General features: G+C 32.2%; 1 protein-coding gene across 2 annotated transcripts; it reads right to left on the bottom strand.

Moving 5' to 3' along the window:
- Positions 1-460: 460 nt before the first annotated feature.
- On the bottom strand, positions 461-19,371 carry LOC132735305 (T-cell-specific guanine nucleotide triphosphate-binding protein 2-like). Of its 2 annotated transcripts, none has more exons than XM_060722245.1 (2): positions 19,255-19,371; positions 461-2,548 (listed from the first exon to the last, which is right to left on the bottom strand). In XM_060722245.1, exon 2 carries the CDS (start codon positions 2,523-2,525, stop codon positions 1,302-1,304), a length of 1,224 nt encoding a protein of 407 aa, XP_060578228.1. In that variant the 5' UTR covers positions 2,526-2,548; positions 19,255-19,371; the 3' UTR covers positions 461-1,301. The 2 variants fall into 2 exon arrangements, with proteins under 2 accessions (XP_060578228.1, XP_060578227.1); XM_060722244.1 differs by lacking the exon at positions 19,255-19,371 and adding an exon at positions 15,018-15,129.
- Between the last annotated feature and the right edge of the window lie 418 nt (positions 19,372-19,789).

The raw sequence follows: 19,789 nt of genomic DNA, 5'->3' as shown, positions 1-19,789 counted from the left end.
TTTTGTCTTGGTCTCACACCAACACAGCTTTCATGCGATTTCTCTCTGTTTGTTTTCTGCTGTCAGTTAGGACACTGGTTACAATTTTTGATATTGATTGTTTCATAATTTAATATTCTAAGAAGTTTAGCAATAATAGATTTTTTATTTTTGAAAATTTTTATTACGGTAAACAATCATCAAAGGCGACTTTCTTAAATCAATAGGTTGTGGTGCATCTCTAATTGTTTTGTACGAGTATATATTTATTTCTTATGTATTTCTATTATGTCATGTTTTATACCTTCCTTTTGTTAGTCCATTTTTATATTCTTTCTATGTTCAATATGATTACATCGGTTAAATCGTATGGTCATTTCATTTTCATCTTTGTATGGTACATTTTATTAGTTTGCATCAGGGTATTTCAAAAAGAATCTCTCTTTAAGAGACAATGTCTAATAAAAACTTTAAAACTTGGAACATTTTGTAAATCATTTATTATCCTTTTCCCAATTAGTAAAACCAGCACACTTTCATATTTAAATTTATGTATATACATGTTGATTATCACATGTTCTATCTACATTTACGAACTACTTTCTAAAACAAACTTCTTAAATATTTATGAATTCATTGAACAGTTTTCATTTCCTCAACAACTTCCTAAATATAAGCTTTAGAATTATCTCCGGCTCAACGTATACATCACTTTCAGTGCTTTGATTAACATAACGATTCGCTCATTGGCAATTACATTGCTGGTGTCACAGGTTTAATGGGATGGCAATCTTTTAGATGTATGTGGCAGATTAACGACCATAAAGCCATATCGTGATGATATTCATCTGGTTAATGCGATGTATCCTGCGTCACCTAGTTATAACATTTGTCTCTGTTGTTATAAATTACAATCACTTGATAACATAAACATTGATTTTTTGTTATACGCATATTTTACATCTGGGCGTGGTAATTCATGTCAAGATGATCATATCAATATAGTGTGTCAACTTACAGAAGATGCAATGTCGTAGTCTACCAGGACATAAATAACTATATTATATTAATTACACCAAAGTTCTAACGTTCAGCTTCTGTACTACGTAGATATTACCAGTTATAATATTTAACATAACAGCAAGCCAGCGAATTGAAGATTACAACTTGTAATAATAGCAAAAAGACAGCGTTTATAAATAACATAAGATGATATGAAGTATTGCAGACAACAACACGCAAAAGAATGTCAAACATCATACATTCAAATGTATTTGTCTGTTGTATTAAAGATATTTTCTGAACCTAACAATGAAACTCGGTTATGAAGGATTTGATTCAGACATCTTTATCTTCAGCTGTTTGTTGATATCTCTTGCATCGGAAACGCATTCGTCTAATAGGGACCTTAAAATGGAAACAGTGCTACCGTAAGATATCCCTGCCGCAATAATACTTCCAAGTACAGGAAGAACAAAAGCTGTAACTTTCTCTGCACATTCTGAAGCAGCAAGTGTTGTCGCAAAATGAGAAATCATTGCTACAGTCGCGCCTCCTGTTCTCAAACCTCCTTTTACATTGTCGAAAGCTTGTTTAAGTGAGCTTGCCGTTTTCTTCAATGATTCATCATTAATACCAAACTGTTGTTTGTAAATATCGACTTCTTTCATAATAATTGCTGTATCTACAGCAAGACTCGCTCCTGGCATAGGGACGGTTCCGCCAGCTGCTGAACCTAGTGCTACTATCAGTATTCTTTTTCTAAGTGCACGTCTTTTTCGATTTATAAGATCTTCTGTGAGAGTTGTCATTGTTAATGCCATTGCTTCCTGTTTCCATTTTGGCGCTTCTTTAATCATGTCTTCTATGAGTTTTGGAAAATCATAATCCTGATCTGAGCGGTTGTCGATAAGGTAAACCTTGACATTTTCAAAACGTTTCTCTGTAACTTGTTGTGTCATATCTTCTTGTATTTCTTTAACTGTTTCAGATTTACTTTTTCCGTAATCGTTTTGGTTATTCTCTACCTCTGTATTCATTTTTGTTCGGATAAAAAAGAATTTTTTCTTAAGATTTTGGACTTCTTTTGCTAACCAAATATCGTTTTCGGTAAAACGGTTCGCTGTTATTATTAGAAAACAATCATACTTCTCAAAATCGACTTTTTCTAAATATGTTTCTTTCGGAAATTTCTCTGTACCTATCCCCGGAAGATCCCAAAGTGCAATATTGTTATTGTTTGGGTGCATGTATTTAGTTGGTTCCAAAGTCGTTTCATTTACGCCTACCGCAGCTGCGTCTTTAGACATTGCTTTCAGTCCTCTAAAACTGTTTATAAACGACGACTTACCAACCCCTGAATTTCCTGTGACAGCAATGTTTACAGGTATATTCCTCCACTTGTCAATATCTGCATCAATTTTTTTATTTAATTGTGACATTCCGCCACTTTTAAAAGCTTCTTCGTACTCAGCAGCTGTTTTTTGGTCAAATTCGTCGATGTCTTTCAAAGCTTGCGGCATATGCTTACTTCTGGATGTACCCATTTTGTTGAAAGATAAATAACAACCTGAAAATATGGTTAAAACTTTACAAAATGTTGAAATTGTACTACCATTCATAAATATATTTGTCTCATGATCAGTAATTTTGATAAATATAAAAATCATTTACATTTTCCCGGCACTTAACAAATGAAATCCTTGAGTGCAAGAGATTAACAGAAAAAATAACGAATCCAGAACGAGTGAATAACATCCATGAGTTGTTGTGTCAGAGTGTAGTTTATTTCTGAATTTAGGTATAACTTCCATGTTTTAAGTATAGATGTATGTGCATAGTTTGTGTCTCAGTAACATTGATTTCATCGCTTATCAAAAGATATGAAATAACAGTATGCTTTACGAAAAGACTCTATTTATTTCTCCAGGATTTGAACAATCCTGTTTAAACACGCAATTATAAATGTTACTGACATTCACTTTCTCCAGATTTATTACATTAATTAATTAATTAATTAATTAATTAATTTATTTGTTACTTATTATCAATATGTTTGCTTGTTTTACAATATTGTTAAAATGTTTCGTTATCAAGAACATTTAAATTTTCATTTATAAGTTTTATAAGTTGATTTCAGATTGTCCAGTAAACGTTCATCTGTATGTCATTTCATTTGTAATGCCGTTTAACGAATGCCTTTTGTCATGCATGTAATGCGAAGTGACGCGTAAAAAGAATCTGTCTCAAAGCACGTGCAACAGGCATACATGTTATGAACGGCGACGACGTTTCTGTAATGATTATAAATGCTCAATCAGGAAAATAACCATTACACCAGAGATCACCATGATAAAAGTATGAACCAACAAACAAGACATACATCTTAAGGAGGGGCGCTGTATTGGAACAGTAATACGGAATTCCATAAACGACAGCCTACTGCTCACTGCCTACAGCTAACTGGACAGCCTGCTGCTCACTGCCTACGGCTAACTGCTTATTTAAGTCTAAATTTATGTATGGATCGAATAGAAGTAATCCGAATGTACACACATGTGCGCCCGCCGTTTTGTTGAAAAAAATATGCTGAAGTAAAATTTGCGGAAAACAATGGTAAGTAAATTAAAAAAGATTATTTTATAATTAAGCGTAATAATTTGAATTTAGAAATTCATTACAATGACTTGTGTACGTCTCACCATTGCACACTGCTTTGATTCTGTTATGAAATGGTTCCATGTGCCTCTTGCACAGGTGATTGATAAATTGTCAAATATAGGACTCATTTTAGGGTAAATCAACTTAATAATAAAGTATTCAACAATCAACATTGACGGGCTTGAGCCCACTATTCCTCGGTTGAGAGGCGGAGATCTGGACCATTATGTCAACACTCCCTTATTTTATTTAATTTCATAGTTTATTAATACATTTCTAGAAGAATATCTGTAATATACTGGTGAAATTTAGGCTAAACATTTTCTCATAAAATGTGTGAGTTCATTTACGAGATCATTTTGGTTCAGTTTTCATTGGCTGTTAGTAATAGCTTATAAATGTGTAATACTATTCCTTATTAGATGTTATGTAATGCATTTTTGATAAGTTGATTGCACTCTTGATAGTTTATGTTGCAAAGATATGTGCTTTGAAGGTTAATTAAAGAATCAATTTTATCCTAGTACAGAGGATGATGAATCTGACAGAAACATTTCAATGGAGGTACAGCCTATACTTTCATTGACTTAACAGACAAGTAACACAACCAATACAGCTGTATGAAAATATTGAAATTACAATGGAAGAAGAAAAGGACTACATAAATGTATTGGTTCTTATAGACGAGTTTAACTCGGGTTCCTTCTGAAAGCATAAACAAAGACAAACGTTCAATTTTCAATGACATAAAGAGTGCAAACATGAAGTGATAAATTACAATTTGGATCAGCTTAATTTACTTTTATGAAAAGCCATTGTTATTCTCTTGTTAAAATTCAGTTGTGCTATTGAAAAACTATTGAAAAATAGTTGATTCTTAACTATTTAAATTTACTTTAAAATTTCTGATAAACAAAATGATCATGTTAATGTTACAATATATTTTTGATGTTTTTGTTAAAAATCCATCTTTTATATAATTTTGTAATTATCTTGTTAACAAACACACTTAAAAGTGAACTTTAAGGTTGGTTATTTTTTCAATTTCTTTTTGCAATTACCGCAAGCAAAACCAATGAGCAAATCTGCCTTCGTATTTGCCAGAATCATCTAATGAAAGTCATTACTATTTCTATCTGGGTTCTAGAGGTTTGACAACTAAGGTTACATCGTGATAGTGTAGAGCTTCTACGGTATATTATGAAGCAGTTTTAAGTTACCTTTCTTACAACTTGTATATCACTGTATATTGCAAAACATATTAATTTTACATTAATATAATCTCATAACAATAAATTAAATACAATTCATAACAGAACTTTTAATTATAATTCTGCTTTTATACTAATTACTTTCCCCGAAATTTTACAAGTATTCTATATAGATGTTGATTTTTTACAAGCGTGTCATAATTTTTATTTTTTAAATAACGGTGTATACAAGAAAAAATTAGCTTACTGGTCTCATTATTGAGAAATAAACATACTTTTAATGTGGTGTTATAATCAATAAGTGTTTTGTTTTTGTTTTAATTGTAAATAAAAAAGTTTTTTAAAAATAAAATATCATAATTTTCTTGTAATTTTGTTTGTGTTTAGCTTCCCGGAAAAACAAAATTATGCCAAAATGAATTGAAATTGGTTATAAATATGTTAACCATAAAGAAATGTTGGTTTGCTGAATGTTGTAACATGACCAAGTTGGAAAAAAACAATATTCAACATTGTCCACATTTAAATAGTGTCTTAGTCCATCAATTTTAAAAGCATAGGATCGCCACAAGTATGTATTAGGAAGATGAAGATTACGTTATATTATTAGTTCTATAAGAAATACATCTATAGCTCCAATATCTTGCAAGTTTACAGAATATTTTTCTTCAAAACAGCTTTGCAAGTTAACCTAAACACTGTTTTCTTAAGACAATGAAATAAAAAGACGTCAGTACAGCAATATATTGATTAATCTGTTTTCTATCCTGTGGTTTTAATGCCTTTATCATAAGTTACTGCAAAATCTAAGAAATTACATGCGGAAGGCATTACATTGACTCAAATTTAGGATATCGCAGTTCATTATATCTTTAAACAAATTCTAACATTCCTTTATATTAAAAAATATTGCCCACGTAATGCATCCACTGTCCAATTATAACACAATTATTGACAAATTAGTCAACACGCTTCTGTCGAATATTTTTTAACATCAACTAAAGTAACATTTTCTTGAGTGAAATCTATAAGGCTTTTAGGAATTATGGTATAAATGTACATTCTACAATCACCAGAACAAGTATTAACCTTTTAGATCGAACTAAACGGTTCCATGTATGATTTGGACTATCATGTGTGTATACTCTTACAGTACATATAAGATTCATCAGAATAAACTACTGGATTTCCGAGACGTGACTAGTATATTTTGTCTGTAATTCTATAGATCTATGTTTTGGGCACCATTGTCTAGATCATTTTTTAACAAAACATTATAGCATTATTTTCAAAATGCGAACATAAAACACCGACCGTGGTAATTTAAATGTAAAAACAACGACATTCATGACATTACAAGGCCTCCGTTTAAAAAATAGCATTAAGCTCTATAGTTATAGGGTAGGGTCAATATCATTTAATGAACAAATATTGTAATTTACATGTTAGTTTGTTTTTGGGTTTTACGTCACATCGACAGAGTACAGGTCATATCGCGACGTTCCAGCTATACTGGTAAAGGAAGACCTCAGGTGTCCTTCCGTGAATTATTTCAGGCACGAACGGGCACCTGAGTAGAACCACCGACGTTACGTAAGCTAGCTGGATAGCTTCCTGACATGAAAGAATCCATAGTCCCTGTCGGAATTCGAACCCAAAGCGGTGAGGGGCTAGTGGTTTGAAGTCAACGACCTTAACCACTCGGCCACGGACGCCCCTAATATACATGTTATATGGTAGACGTATCTAAATGACTGTCTTTTACAAGCTTGAACAGGGATAAACATGTATAAATAATTAAGCAAGCAGTTATATTTGGTAGCTCTAAATTAACGAACAAGATTTTATGACAGAAAAAACTTGTAATATTTGGTTTGATAACATTTTTATAAAAGTTACAGGTCTATGATTAGGAAAAGTTCCAGATGCCTGCAAAGATATATATTTAATTTTCTGCTTAGTTAAACGAGAATTATACATGCACATGTATAAATGTAACGAGTTCCAAGGTTTCAGTCAAAGTCTTCATAAATGTTACAGCGTAATTCCTTGACCAATACTGTTTCAAACGGCTTCATTGTAACATATTAACACATTGTAAGAAGAACATAAAAGCCAACATTTACTTTCAGGCAATTACTCGGGTATTTGACAGGTGTAACAGTTGGCATTTATCAATGAACAGTATAAGCAATAAACAGTCGCTGTAAGCATTAAGCAGTTGAAAGTAAGCAGTTGACAGTAGGCAGTAAGCAGTCGACAGTAGGTAATTGACAGTAAACAGTAGGCTGTCGTTTATGGAATACCGTACGGTTAGGATCCTAAACAGTGCTAGGGAATTTAAACAGGTTAATAGTACACCAAATTTCACTCTTAGTCTCAACATGTTCTTTTTAAGCGAGACAAGTGTAAAAATTAATCCCTGCCAAGTTAAATCCTAACAGTTGCTATAGTTACAAAAGGTGAACAATTGAAACACAGAAATGATCGTGTAGATGCATATAAAATTAAACCCAATGACCATAACCAAAGTACTCTTTGTCGTAAAGGAAGCAAGAAAATCACCTAATAGAGTTAGACAAAGCAAGGCAGAAGACGAGCATTAAGACAATTCAGCCCCAAATGGCTTGAAGAACTGTCCATAAAGACCACCAGACGTAATCAAACAAGAGGGCCATGATGGCCCTAGATCGCTCACCTGACCCATCAAACTCATCCAAACAATTAACGAGACAAGCATTCTGACCAAGTCTCAAGACAGGTGAGTCAAAAATGTGACCACTACAGTGTTAACAAGGATTATCCATATTTGAGCAGTGTGATCTAGTTTTTTACCCAGGTGACCAATATTCAAACTTCACCTAGAAATCATCAAAACAAACTTTCAGAACAATTTCCAGGATACTTGGATCAAAACAGTAGCAACTAGAGTGTTAACAAGATTTTACTATTTTTAGCTCCGGTGACGTAGTTTCACATGCGATTTCGAACTCATCCGAGCAATTACCTAGACAAGCATCCTGACCAAGTTTGATGATAATTGAGTCGAAAATGTGACCACTAAAATGTTAACAAGGTTTTTCCATATTTGGGCGCGGTGACCTAGTTTTTCATCCAAGATGACCCATGTTCGAACTTGACTTAGAAATCATCAGAACAAACTTTCAGACCAATTTACAGGATATTTGGATCACAACAGTAGCCACTAAAGTGTTAAAAAGATGTTTCTATTTTTAGCTCCTGTGACCTAGTTTTTCATCCAAGATAACCCATGTTCGATGTAATCCCAGCAATGACCTAGACAAGTTTCCTGACCAAGTTTGATGACAATTGAGTCAAAATTGTGACCACTAGAGTTTTAACAAGGTTTTTCTATTTTTAGCTCCTGTGACCTAGTTTTTCATTTGAAATGACCCATATTCGAACTCATCCGAGAAAATATCTAGACTAACATCCTGGTTAAGTTTGATGACACTTGTGTAAAAAATCTGACCGCTAGAGTGTTAATAAGATTTTTCTAATTTTAGCTCCTGTGACCTAGTTTTTTCATCTGAGATGACCCATGTTCGAACTGATCCAAGCTATCAATTAGACAAGCATCCTGACCAAGTTTGATGATGATTGAGGCAAAAATGTGACCGCTAGAGTGTTAACAATGTTTTTCTATTTTTAGCTCCGGTGACCTACTTTTTCATCCGAGATGACCCATGTTCGCACTCATTCGAGCTATCAATTAGACAAGCATCTAGACCAAGTTTGATGATGATTAAGGCAAAAATGTGACAGCTAGAGCGTTAACAAGGTTTTTCTATTTTTAGCTCCGGTGAACTAGTTTTTCATCCAGGACTACCCATGTTCGAACTCATCCCAGCTATTACCTAGATAAGCATCCTGACCAAGTTTGATGATGATTGAGACAAAAATGTGACTGCTAGAGTGTTTACATGGTTTTTCTATTTTTAGCTCCGGTGACCTAGTTTTTCATTCATCCTTACACATGTTCGAACTCATCCGAGCTATCACCTAGATAAGCATCCTGACCAAGTTTGATGATGATTGAGACAAAAATGTGACTTCTAGAGTGTTAACATGGTTTTTCTATTTTTAGCTCTTGTGACCTACTTTTTCATCCCAGATGACCCATGTTCAAACTCATTCGAGCTATCACCTATACAAGCATCCTGAACTAGTTTTTCATCCAGGACTACCCATGTTCGAACTCATCCCAGCTATTACCTAGATAAGCATCCTGACCAAGTTTGATGATGATTGAGACAAAAATGTGACTTCTAGAGTGTTAACATGGTTTTTCTATTTTTAGCTCTTGTGACCTACTTTTTCATCCCAGATGACCCATGTTCAAACTCATTCGAGCTATCACCTATACAAGCATCCTGACCAAGTTTGATGATGATTGATGCAAAAATGTGACTACTAGAAAGTTAACAATGTTTTTTTCTATTTTTAACTCCGGTTACTTACTTTTTCATCCGAGATGAGCCGTGTTCTAACTCATCCGAGCTATGACCTAGACAAACATCCTTACCAAGTTTGATGATGATTGAGGCAAAATTATGACCTCTAGAGTGTTAACAAGGTTTTTCTATTTTTTGCTCTTGTGACCTAGTTTTTCAATCGAGATGACCCATGTTCGAACTCAGCCAAGCTAAGGTATCAACAAGATAAGCATCTTCACCAAGTTTGATGATGATTGAGGCAAAAATGTGACCGCTGGATTGTTAACAAGACTTTTCTATTGATAGCTCCGGTGACCTACTTTTTCATCCAAGATGACCCATGTTTGAACTCATCTGAGCTATTTCCTTGACCATTATCCTGACTAAGTTTGATGATGATTGATGCAAAAATGTGACCGCAAGAGTGTTAACAAGGTTTATCTATTTTTAGCTCCTGTGACCTTTTTTTTCATTCGAGATGACCCATATTCGAACTCATTCGAGCTATCAACTAGTCAAACATCCTGACCAAGTTTGATGATGATTGAGGCAAAAATGTGACCTCTAGAGTGTTAACAAGGTTTTTCTATGTTTAGCTCTTGTGACCTAGCTTTTCATCCGAGATGGCCCGTGTTCGAACTCATCCGAGCTATCAACTAGATAAGCATCCTGACCAAGTTTGATGATGATTGAGGCAAAAAAGCGACCGCTAGAGTGTTAACAACAAAATGTGAACGGACAACGAACGACGGACAATCATCGATCCTAAAAGCTCACCCTGAGCATGCTCAGGTGAGCTAAAAGGACACGTAGCGTCCAACTGTAAAAGAGTTAAACTCTCAGCATGCGCTATGTCTTAAAATATAAGGGTCATAGCCTATTTTAATAAAACGTTAAATACTTTAAGTAAAGACAGCAGAAAAATTGCCATAATCCAAGATCTCTCGAAGTTTGTAAATCACATCCCATAAAAGTCAGTTATATAGTGTTGGCTATGAGCAAGTAGTATTGTTCGAGGGTTGTTCAAAATGTAATAGGACTGAGAGTCTTGCATATTCATATTTCATCCAATCAAAATATTTTCATATGTATAGGAATTGCAAATGTTTTCTACAATTTATGCATAAGTTTATTAATTTATTGTGATGAACGCGCGTTTCCTGTAGTATTAAATAACCATGGTAACACGCATCCGGCACAGCACATAAAAATAGGCATTGAAGCTAAGTTGTACTTCTGACTTATTCATAATTTATTCTTTTTTGTCAATATATTCCAACCAAACATTTTTCTATATTCAAGTGGCATTAAATTTAAATTTGACGTCATTCAGGCATGAAATGGCATAATCATTCAGTTTTGCATAGCCGTGGTCATTGCGTTAAATGTAGAAATACAACACTTGGTAACAAACAAAAATTCGTGCAATCGTTGAATTATGCCAACAAATTAGCAATATTTTTCCAGATACTTACAAAATGATAACATTAAGAAAGGAAAAGTATCCTGCCATCAGGACACTCGTTTTTAGCTGGTACAATCAATTTAAAAACGGCGAATACAAAATCACTCACAGGTATTTAGCAGTATCATTGCTAAAACCGCCAAGCAAATATGTTTTAAAAGTTACACATGTTTAAATGAATCACCTTTCTTAAACAGACAAAATATAGTTGTGCATCCCTGTTTTAGTGGTTAAGTAACGTGTGCCATTTCAACCAAAAAACAACAACAAAAAACAAGTATATAATCAATAAAACCTTCAAATATATCCGCCTGACGTACATCTAGATAGGTATTTTAAAGTAAATCATGTTCATTTAGTTTAAAGTAGACTGATATCCAATTTTGAGTTAAACTTAATTAATGCATGCATAACTCTGCCGCATATGGAGAGGCCTGTAAGTCACGTGATGCTAAAGTGGATTAAGTCAAAAAAGGGACAAGGTCTATCATCGGCATTAATCTTATGGTGACTCACATCTAGATTTTAAGACTCACATTGCATTGTCATATTCTTCATATTTTGCTGCAAAACCATTTATATGTATTTTTGTCTACTGCAGACTGATAGCATAGTTAGATGTACTTTATCCTTTCTAAAAATGCCAGGAATAATGTTTATATGAACACACCATGCTTGAGTATAGAATTTAAAGCATATTACATCATGTACGTCAATGCTCTACATCATCAATCTACGAAAATGGTATAAAATTGCACAATAAACGGACATAAATATGTCTCTTGAACTAAAATACACTCAAAACCGACATTATATAACTAAATTTGTGTGCAAAGAATGAGTGTTCAAAGGATGAGTGTATTACATATGATTATGATTTACACACTTATTGATGATAAAAAAGCATGCCGTAATTGAGCACCAGAAACACACTGGCAGGAAAAAAGGTTGTCAGTAGAAACCTTCGACATCTTCAGAGTTATCAAACGAATTCTAGGTATTTTGAAAAATCGGACTTAAATTTGTTAACCCGCCCGGGCTTTATATTTGCAACTTTCCATTATTATTAAAAATAAAGTATGACAAGGACGAAGATCATAAATGAACAAGTTAATATGTACGAATAAGCAACTAATTTGGAATTTTTACTCAAACTACCAGAATTTAAACAAGAGGCGTTGAAATGGACCTTAAAGATTTTTTCCCGACACAGATTACATTATGTAAGGCAAGCTTATTGATCAAAGTTTCATTTGCCACCACAAACTTTCTTTTTAAGGATGAATCTACCACTTTTGACTTTTTCGGTATATAAGAAAGTTTTTTGACGAAATCCGTAACGTTTTCCTGGATCTGTGACAGTTATCAGAAGAACTCCATCCTCTATGTATTAAGTGTATTTGTAATTGTACAAAATTGGGATGTACTCTGTAATTTAATCATTATGGGTGTGTAGATGTGTGCAATGACGGGATGAACTATTCCATAAAAGCTTTAAGGATATATAATTGTGTACAAAAAACGGGTTGCACCCTTAAATTAATTTAATTTCAGGTATTGAATTATGTACAAAAACGGGTTACACTCTTGTATTGCATCTATTAAGTGTATATAGATTTGCAAAAATAACTTTTTACAATCCTAATTTGAATCTATTTAGGGTATATAGAGTGTACATAAACGGGTTGCAATAAATATAAATTGAATATATTTAGGTATATAGGTGTGTCCAAAAGCGGGTTCCACTCTGAACATTGCATCTATTTTACGTATTTGTGCGTTTGCAAAACGTGCAAAAATCTTTTAAAGGTATTTATGCACGTGCAAAATTGGTTGCAGTCTTTAAATGAATCTATTTAAGGTATAAATCTTTGTGAAAAAACAGGTTTTACTTTTGAACTTATCTATCAAGGATATATTCTTTCAAAAAATATTTGTTCTATATGTTTGCATTGTACATCTGGTATAAGAATGATATAAAATACGTTTAAACGATTCAGTAACCTAACAGTTATCATACATTTTTTTTTATAAAAATACACATTAAAATACATGTTACATACATTTAAATATGCTTTAAATCGTTCAATTTAGAAATTAAAGGATTAACATGTATATATTTTTAATGTATCACTTTTTAAAACACAATTTTTACAGAATGCTTCACATGATTCAGCTCTGCTTGCGCTCATTAAAACAATTGTAACAAATTAATACATATAAGTTGAACAAGAAACAGTCATAAACTCCCTAATTCCCCTGTCTGTCAGACACAGTCATGAACAAAATCATTCCTACCACTGATACTATAAAACAAATTAAATGGTATACACTTTAAAAGTGAAGGATATAACACTAAAGTTCAAATCGGTTTTTGCTGAAAAATCCTGTACTAAATAGTGGGACTTTTGATTACTGAACTACTTTACAGAGTCGCACTGCGCTGTTTTGAGCATAAACGGAGTGAATTCCAGCCACGCCTGAGGTACAACGATAGAAGTTTACTCTTATTTAGTACTAAAACATATGTGAAAACAGAACCTTATTTTTACAAAAAAATGATTATTCGCTAAGTCTTGTAAGTATGCTCAAGTGCATTTGATGACGCACGAAATGAAACTGAAAAAAGAGAGCATAACTGAGTTGCATTCCTGAGCAAAACTTACCGTATGATGTTTGGGTCATTGACAATTTTTTCTTATCTTTAGCATGACTAAAGAATAATTTAGAAATATAATCTGCAATATCAACCTTGTGTTTAAAGGTTTTCTTATTGCTTATTAATTAGAAACAAACTATAATATACAACTTATTAAGAGTTCAAGTTAATGATTTTTCTTACACAAACTGTTTGAAATATGTTTAACAATGTTACCCGCTCAACCAATTTTAAACATTCAATTATTTTTGAATATTTTCTTGCTTGAAGTGTCAAATTAAATAACTCCGCTAAAATCAACTTAATCTGTTCCTAACAGTTTCAAATAATCCTAAAAGTGAAAATAATGCATTAGGAGTTCACGACCTCCGGAAAGGAACAATACTTAACAAGAGCACCGCTAAGCGGAGCATAATATGCCCGAAAGTGTTTTTTTAGTAAGGATGAAGCATTTGTAAGATATTACATAAATTAAATAAAGTAGTACCTCCTTCAAATAGCAATTCTCCTATAAAGTTTGAATATTGTAGCCAAATGGAACTTAAGTTATCCTCTGGAAACTGTTTTCAGTTTTGAAGTAATAGCAACATTGAACTTTGACCTTATGACCCCAAAATCAATAGGGGTGTTCTACCCAATATGGACAATCATCCTATGAAGTTTGAACACTATGGACTAAAAAGAAATTAAGTTATGTTCTGGAAACTGTTTTCAAGTTAAAAGTAATAGTGACCTTTGACCTTGTGACCCCAAAATCAATAGGGGTGTTCTACCCAACATGGACAATCATTCTATGAAGTTTGAAAATTGTGGGCCAAATATACCTTAAGTTATGCTCCAGAAACCGTTTTCAGTTTTAAAGAAATAGTGACCTTGACCTTTGACCTTGAGACCCCAAAATTAATAGGGGTCTTCTACCCAATATGGACAATCATCCTATGAAGTTTGAATATTGTGGGCCAGATTGAACTTAAGTTATGCTCTAGAAACCGTTTTCAGTTTTAAAGTAATAGTGACCTTGATTTTTGACCTTGTGACCCCAAAATTAATAGGGGTTTTCTACCCAATATGGACAATCATCCTATATAGTTTGAACACTGTGGGCCAAATGGAACTTAAGTTATGCTCCGGAAACTGTTTTCAGTTTAAAGGTCATAGTGACCTTGACCTTTTACCTTGTGACCCCAAAATCAATAGAGATCTTCTACCCAATATGGACAATCATCCTATGAAGTTTGAATATTGTGGGCCAAATGGAACTTAAGTTATGCTCCGGAAACCAAATTGCTAACGGACGGACGGACGGACGGATAGACAGACAGACAGACAGACAGACGGACGGACGGACGCCAGGGGTATAACATAATATGCCCGAAATTCTTTCGGGCATATAAAAGTAAGTCGTTTTACCCGCCTACAGTACAAGTAAGTGTATATCATTAATTGTATATAAAATCATAACATTATTGTTTGTTTGAACAGATTTATCTGATTTAAAGATTTGAACAAGACATTATGTTAGCGTCAGAACATATGACTGTTGTAAATTTCAAGTTTCACTATTTAATAATAATAATGAGTCTTACCTCAAATCTTTAACGTTTTCACTTATTTATTGAATTGTCAAATATATAATCTGACTGTGCAGTTTATTTATTCACTTAAAACACTTTTTGCAGCATGTCGTTCTTACAAATGAACAATGTCAATGAATTATTTTGAATTAATTTCATCAAGATTTAAATTGTAAATTAGGACTGTCTTAGATTAAACCAACGCTCGTATAGTTACAGATTTATCTTCTCACATATAGTTTTTCTAACGATGTGTACAATACTAAATTGAACGAGGAATGCGATATTTAAAGAAACACATCTTTGATTTATCAAAGTCTTTATTCAGTTTGTCAGATAAAATGTTATATATAAACATTAACGCAATCGTGTATAAAAAACCCAATTATTATTACCGTTGATAGTTTCAAATTTTATATGGTAACCATGATATTATGTTTATTTGCCCGTTTGGCATAACATTAAAACGAGAAACACTGTTTTTAGCATACATGTATATATCATTGGAAAGCTATAGTTAATGCATAATGTATGAGTTCGCATAAATAAATTATACCTTTGTGGGACAAAGAAATTTGGTCATAAATGTGTGCAGTATCTTCCTTAAATAAAAAGAGATTAGACATATGAAACGACCGCGCATACAATAAACAATATGCACAATCACACCTCTTAATGTTTGTCAGGACGAAACATGTAATCTAAAACGTCCCGTGCTTTAGATAATTTACAAATAAACCATGTCACGGAGTTTCAGATCAATTTAAGAATACTCTTGGTTAGGATTTATCGGTAATAAACAAAGTATTTCGTCAGTGTGTTACACTATAGTGTATGGCATGTGCTCATGCTTGAGAAAAAACTATTTTAAGCTCAGAAATTAATGAAATTCGTTAATTTCTGACTAAATATGTCAAATTTGAATAAAAGAATGAATAAACTTTGTATGGGAAGCTAAGTGTACTATAACAAAACAAGTAATTTGGTCCTTTCTTAAATCATATTGTGACAACCTAGTGTGTTAATCTAAACATAGCTAACGTATGTAAGCGTACGATGAAAATTGTCCATACGCAGATATACGTTATGGTTATGTAGAAATAAGTCGTTTACGTTACAATCACGCTGACATGCGTCAGAGTACGTTCAAATACGCAGAGGTCAAAAATTATTTTTGAACATGTTCAACATTTTATAGCGTATTCGAGCGTATAGTATATCGTCCCCTTGGCAAACCTGATATTTTAGCTCGACTATACGAAGTAAATAGAGAGCTGCCCTACTCACCTGGCGTCATATTAAAGATCCTGTATGTTGTGATGAAAGTGGTTAACCACATTAAGAGAAACTATATATATGTATATAATTATGCTAATAAAACAATTTTCAAACATCGAAGAATATGTAAAATATGTACTGCAAATATTTGTGCATAGTATATGTAATCAATAAAATATATGCATTCATCTAATTGGAAAAGTTGACTTTAACTTTATAGAAAATAAATTTCTAAATACGCTCCTTTATTTACATGATGTGTTAAATTCGGTCATATTTTTATAAATAATGCTTTTTGGAACCTACATTATTGATAAATCTTAATTTGAGCGTTATATTTATGATTTAAAACCATAAAAATGTGTTACAGGATCTTTAAAGTTTTGAGGCAGTAAATTATATTTTGCTTAAATCCTTTTTTCATTTTTAAGTATCAATATCATCCTTCAAATATATGTTTCTTATCATCAACCACTTCTTATGTGACAAGATTCATAACTCTGGGAGCAAATTTTCCAGAATTATCTCCACTTGAACTTATAATTTTTCTTTAAAAATACTATGTCTTAATCTTACTTCTTTATTTCTTCATGAATGAATTTAAAATTTCAAATATATCTTCCTTATCATCAATCCAATTTTATGTGTCAAGGATTTTATCTCTAGCACCAACATTTCAAGAACTATCTCCCCATGAACTTAGTTTTATTTTCCCAAAAAAAATGTTTTTTTACAATAGCGTCTTTATTTCTGTGACAAGAGACATACCTCTAGCACACATTTTGTAGTTATCCCCCTTGAACTTAGATTTTATGATAAAGAATTTTATTTTACTATAACTTTTGTATTTCTTAAGGTATTTACTTACGATTTCAAATGTTTGTTACTTACTAACATCATGTCTGACAAGTTATTCTAGAATAAATATTTCTGTCAAGAATGATCCGCCCCCCCCCCCCGAACTTGATTTTTTTTAAATGAAAAATATTTTTTTTCTTGCTCTTACTTCATGTCTATTTAAGGATTTTTTTAAACTTTAAATTTAATTAGTTTCATATCAACTTCCATTTTATAAAATATGAAAGATTCATAACTGTATCATCAATATGTTGAATTACCTCCCTGTTTAATTTAGAATTTTCACTTCTCTATGTCTTCAAGCATTTACATATGTTCATTATCAACAACTTTGTCATTAGTGCTAAGATTTATAATGCTTGTCAGAATAATCATGAAGTTTATATGTAGATATGTATCTTACAACGAGTTAATATTTCCCTACAGTGATATATTGTAGTAGATGAAACAACGAGTTAATATTTCTTTACAGTGATACATTGTTTTAAATAGAGTGTAAATATCATGTTTAAAGGTCAGATCGTTTAAGCTAGCAAATATGCGCGTTTTGAGAGAGATTTTACATCAGTTAGGAGAGACACGCTGATAGTGTGTAGCGGTTATTTTTTTATTGGGAAGAGAATTTTGTTGTTTTGAAGAGAATTTTGTTGTTTTGAAGTCAGTTTTGTTGGTTTGTTGAAGTGGTTGAATATAATTGTGGTGATCTTAATTGATCAGGGTTTATTGGTTGTAATTAGTTGTTTTGGTTGTTGAGTTATATCTGTTTGTGAAGATATAATTGGTTGATATTGGTTGAATGTTTGTTTGGTCAAGATTATATTAGTTGCTGCTTTGTTTTGAGGATATATGTAAATATTGGGTGCTTTAGTTTAAGTTGTTTTCTGATGCTGATTAGATTGTGTGAAGTTAATATTGTTGGATGAATGTTTGTGGTTTATACTGTATCTTAGAGTTGTAAAAATATTCATTTTTGTGTTCTTCATTTTGTGGTGATTTTATTGTTTTGTTTGATCATAAGTTGTTTAGAGCTTGGGCTCGCCAGGTGTCTTGTTTCGTATAAAAGACGTATACGTGAAAAGATATTACGTATAAGTGGCTGATAAATGCCGCGTGTTTGGGTGTAAAAAATGATCAAAGTTCTTTGTTTTGGGTGTAAATAATAATCAGAGTTTGTTGTTTAAATGTATATATTGATTTGAGATAGAAACAGATAAAAATACCTAAAAAAATAGTGTTAACTAAACAATTACATGCTAGTTTTCCAACTGAGAATATTTCACTTTTATGTCAGGCGGTGCTGCTCAGCCCCCATATCTTGGAAATTGGTTCTAGTATTTATTACTAAATCTTTCCGTAGATTAAATAACATCAAGGCAGACATTTCTCCTGACAATGCTAGCTAATATATTTCAAGTAGAATATCCATTTAATGTTTGGAAAACTTTGAAATATTGAAAATTGTTATATTTTGTAAGTATTATCCTTGTTATTGTAAATGGTATCTATTCTAGACTTACGATAATTGTTGTTTTTGTCATTTCATCATGCATGGCAAGGTTCATAACTCTAGCGTCCTGATTTCAAGAATTATTTCCTCTTTGAACTTATAATGTTACTTAAAAATACTTATACTATTATCATTTTTGTTACTGAAGAGATTGACTTCAGACTTTTTCCATTAGAGCAAAGAAATGTCTGTTTAACTTTTACTCATATGGTTACATGCATATTATATGGTGAAAAATATAGAACATTTGAGCGGTGCTTTATTGATGTTGATGCAGAACTATATTTATTATTCATAACTGATTTGTTTCATTGTTTTGTATTTCTTCACTGCTTCCAGTATTCAATTAGTCGGGCTGTGTTGTCTCCTGTGACAGCGCTTGTTAAAATTTTACAGGAGACTTAAAAACTGATTTGTTCATTTTGAGAAAATCCTTTCAAATACATGACAATAATGTTAAAATATCATTAATAAGTATTATAAAATTTGTTTTAAAGATTATAATTATTTATTTATGTACAAAAAGTAATTAGACATTTTTCTTCACATACAACATGTACAAAAACTTTGTTACTGTTTGGTCACGTAAATAAATCAGATACTTACCAGACACAAAATTTTGTCAAAGGTGAATCTTTTCAAATTTCGTAAGTAAAGTGGTTAACACATCTTGACAATATAAGTAGGGCAGAAGAGAAGAGAATTGAAACAACAACAACCAACCGGTGTCTTGTGATAATTAGCAATCGTGACAATAACAATTAGGTTGAAGACCACTGTTACATCTTTTTGCACGCAAAAAGTGATGTTAAGTGCTCTTACTATAGCTTTTGCATTAATTTTCTAATTTTAAGTATTGAATTTTCTGCATTGCATATGCTTTTAAGGATGTTTATTATAAACAATTAAATTTTAATTTTGGTTGGTTTAAAATGCATTATTTTTTATAATGAACCACTTTTACACAATGAACATATGAATGGAAGTTTAAAATTGAACATTCAAAAATAACAAATTTTAAGCAGTTACTGACTGCTAATACTATAGTAATAGCTATCAAAAAGTCAATACTGACATATAAGTGCAACACAAATACTGTTGGCAAGATTTATATTTTAGTACATTTGGCAGTATTACTTTT

Source organism: Ruditapes philippinarum, unplaced genomic scaffold, assembly GCF_026571515.1.
Source record: "Ruditapes philippinarum isolate M1 unplaced genomic scaffold, ASM2657151v2 ctg751_1_1_1_1, whole genome shotgun sequence".
NCBI classification, from domain to species: Eukaryota; Metazoa; Mollusca; class Bivalvia; order Venerida; family Veneridae; genus Ruditapes; species Ruditapes philippinarum.
Note: the sequence above shows the minus strand (reverse complement) of the source record. Positions and strands in the feature narration are given on the sequence as shown.

Bases quoted from the DNA above. Each gene is read 5' to 3' on its own strand.
- LOC132735305 (XM_060722245.1), bottom strand. From the start codon at position 2,525: ATGGGTACATCCAGAAGTAAGCATATGCCGCAAGCTTTGAAAGACATC.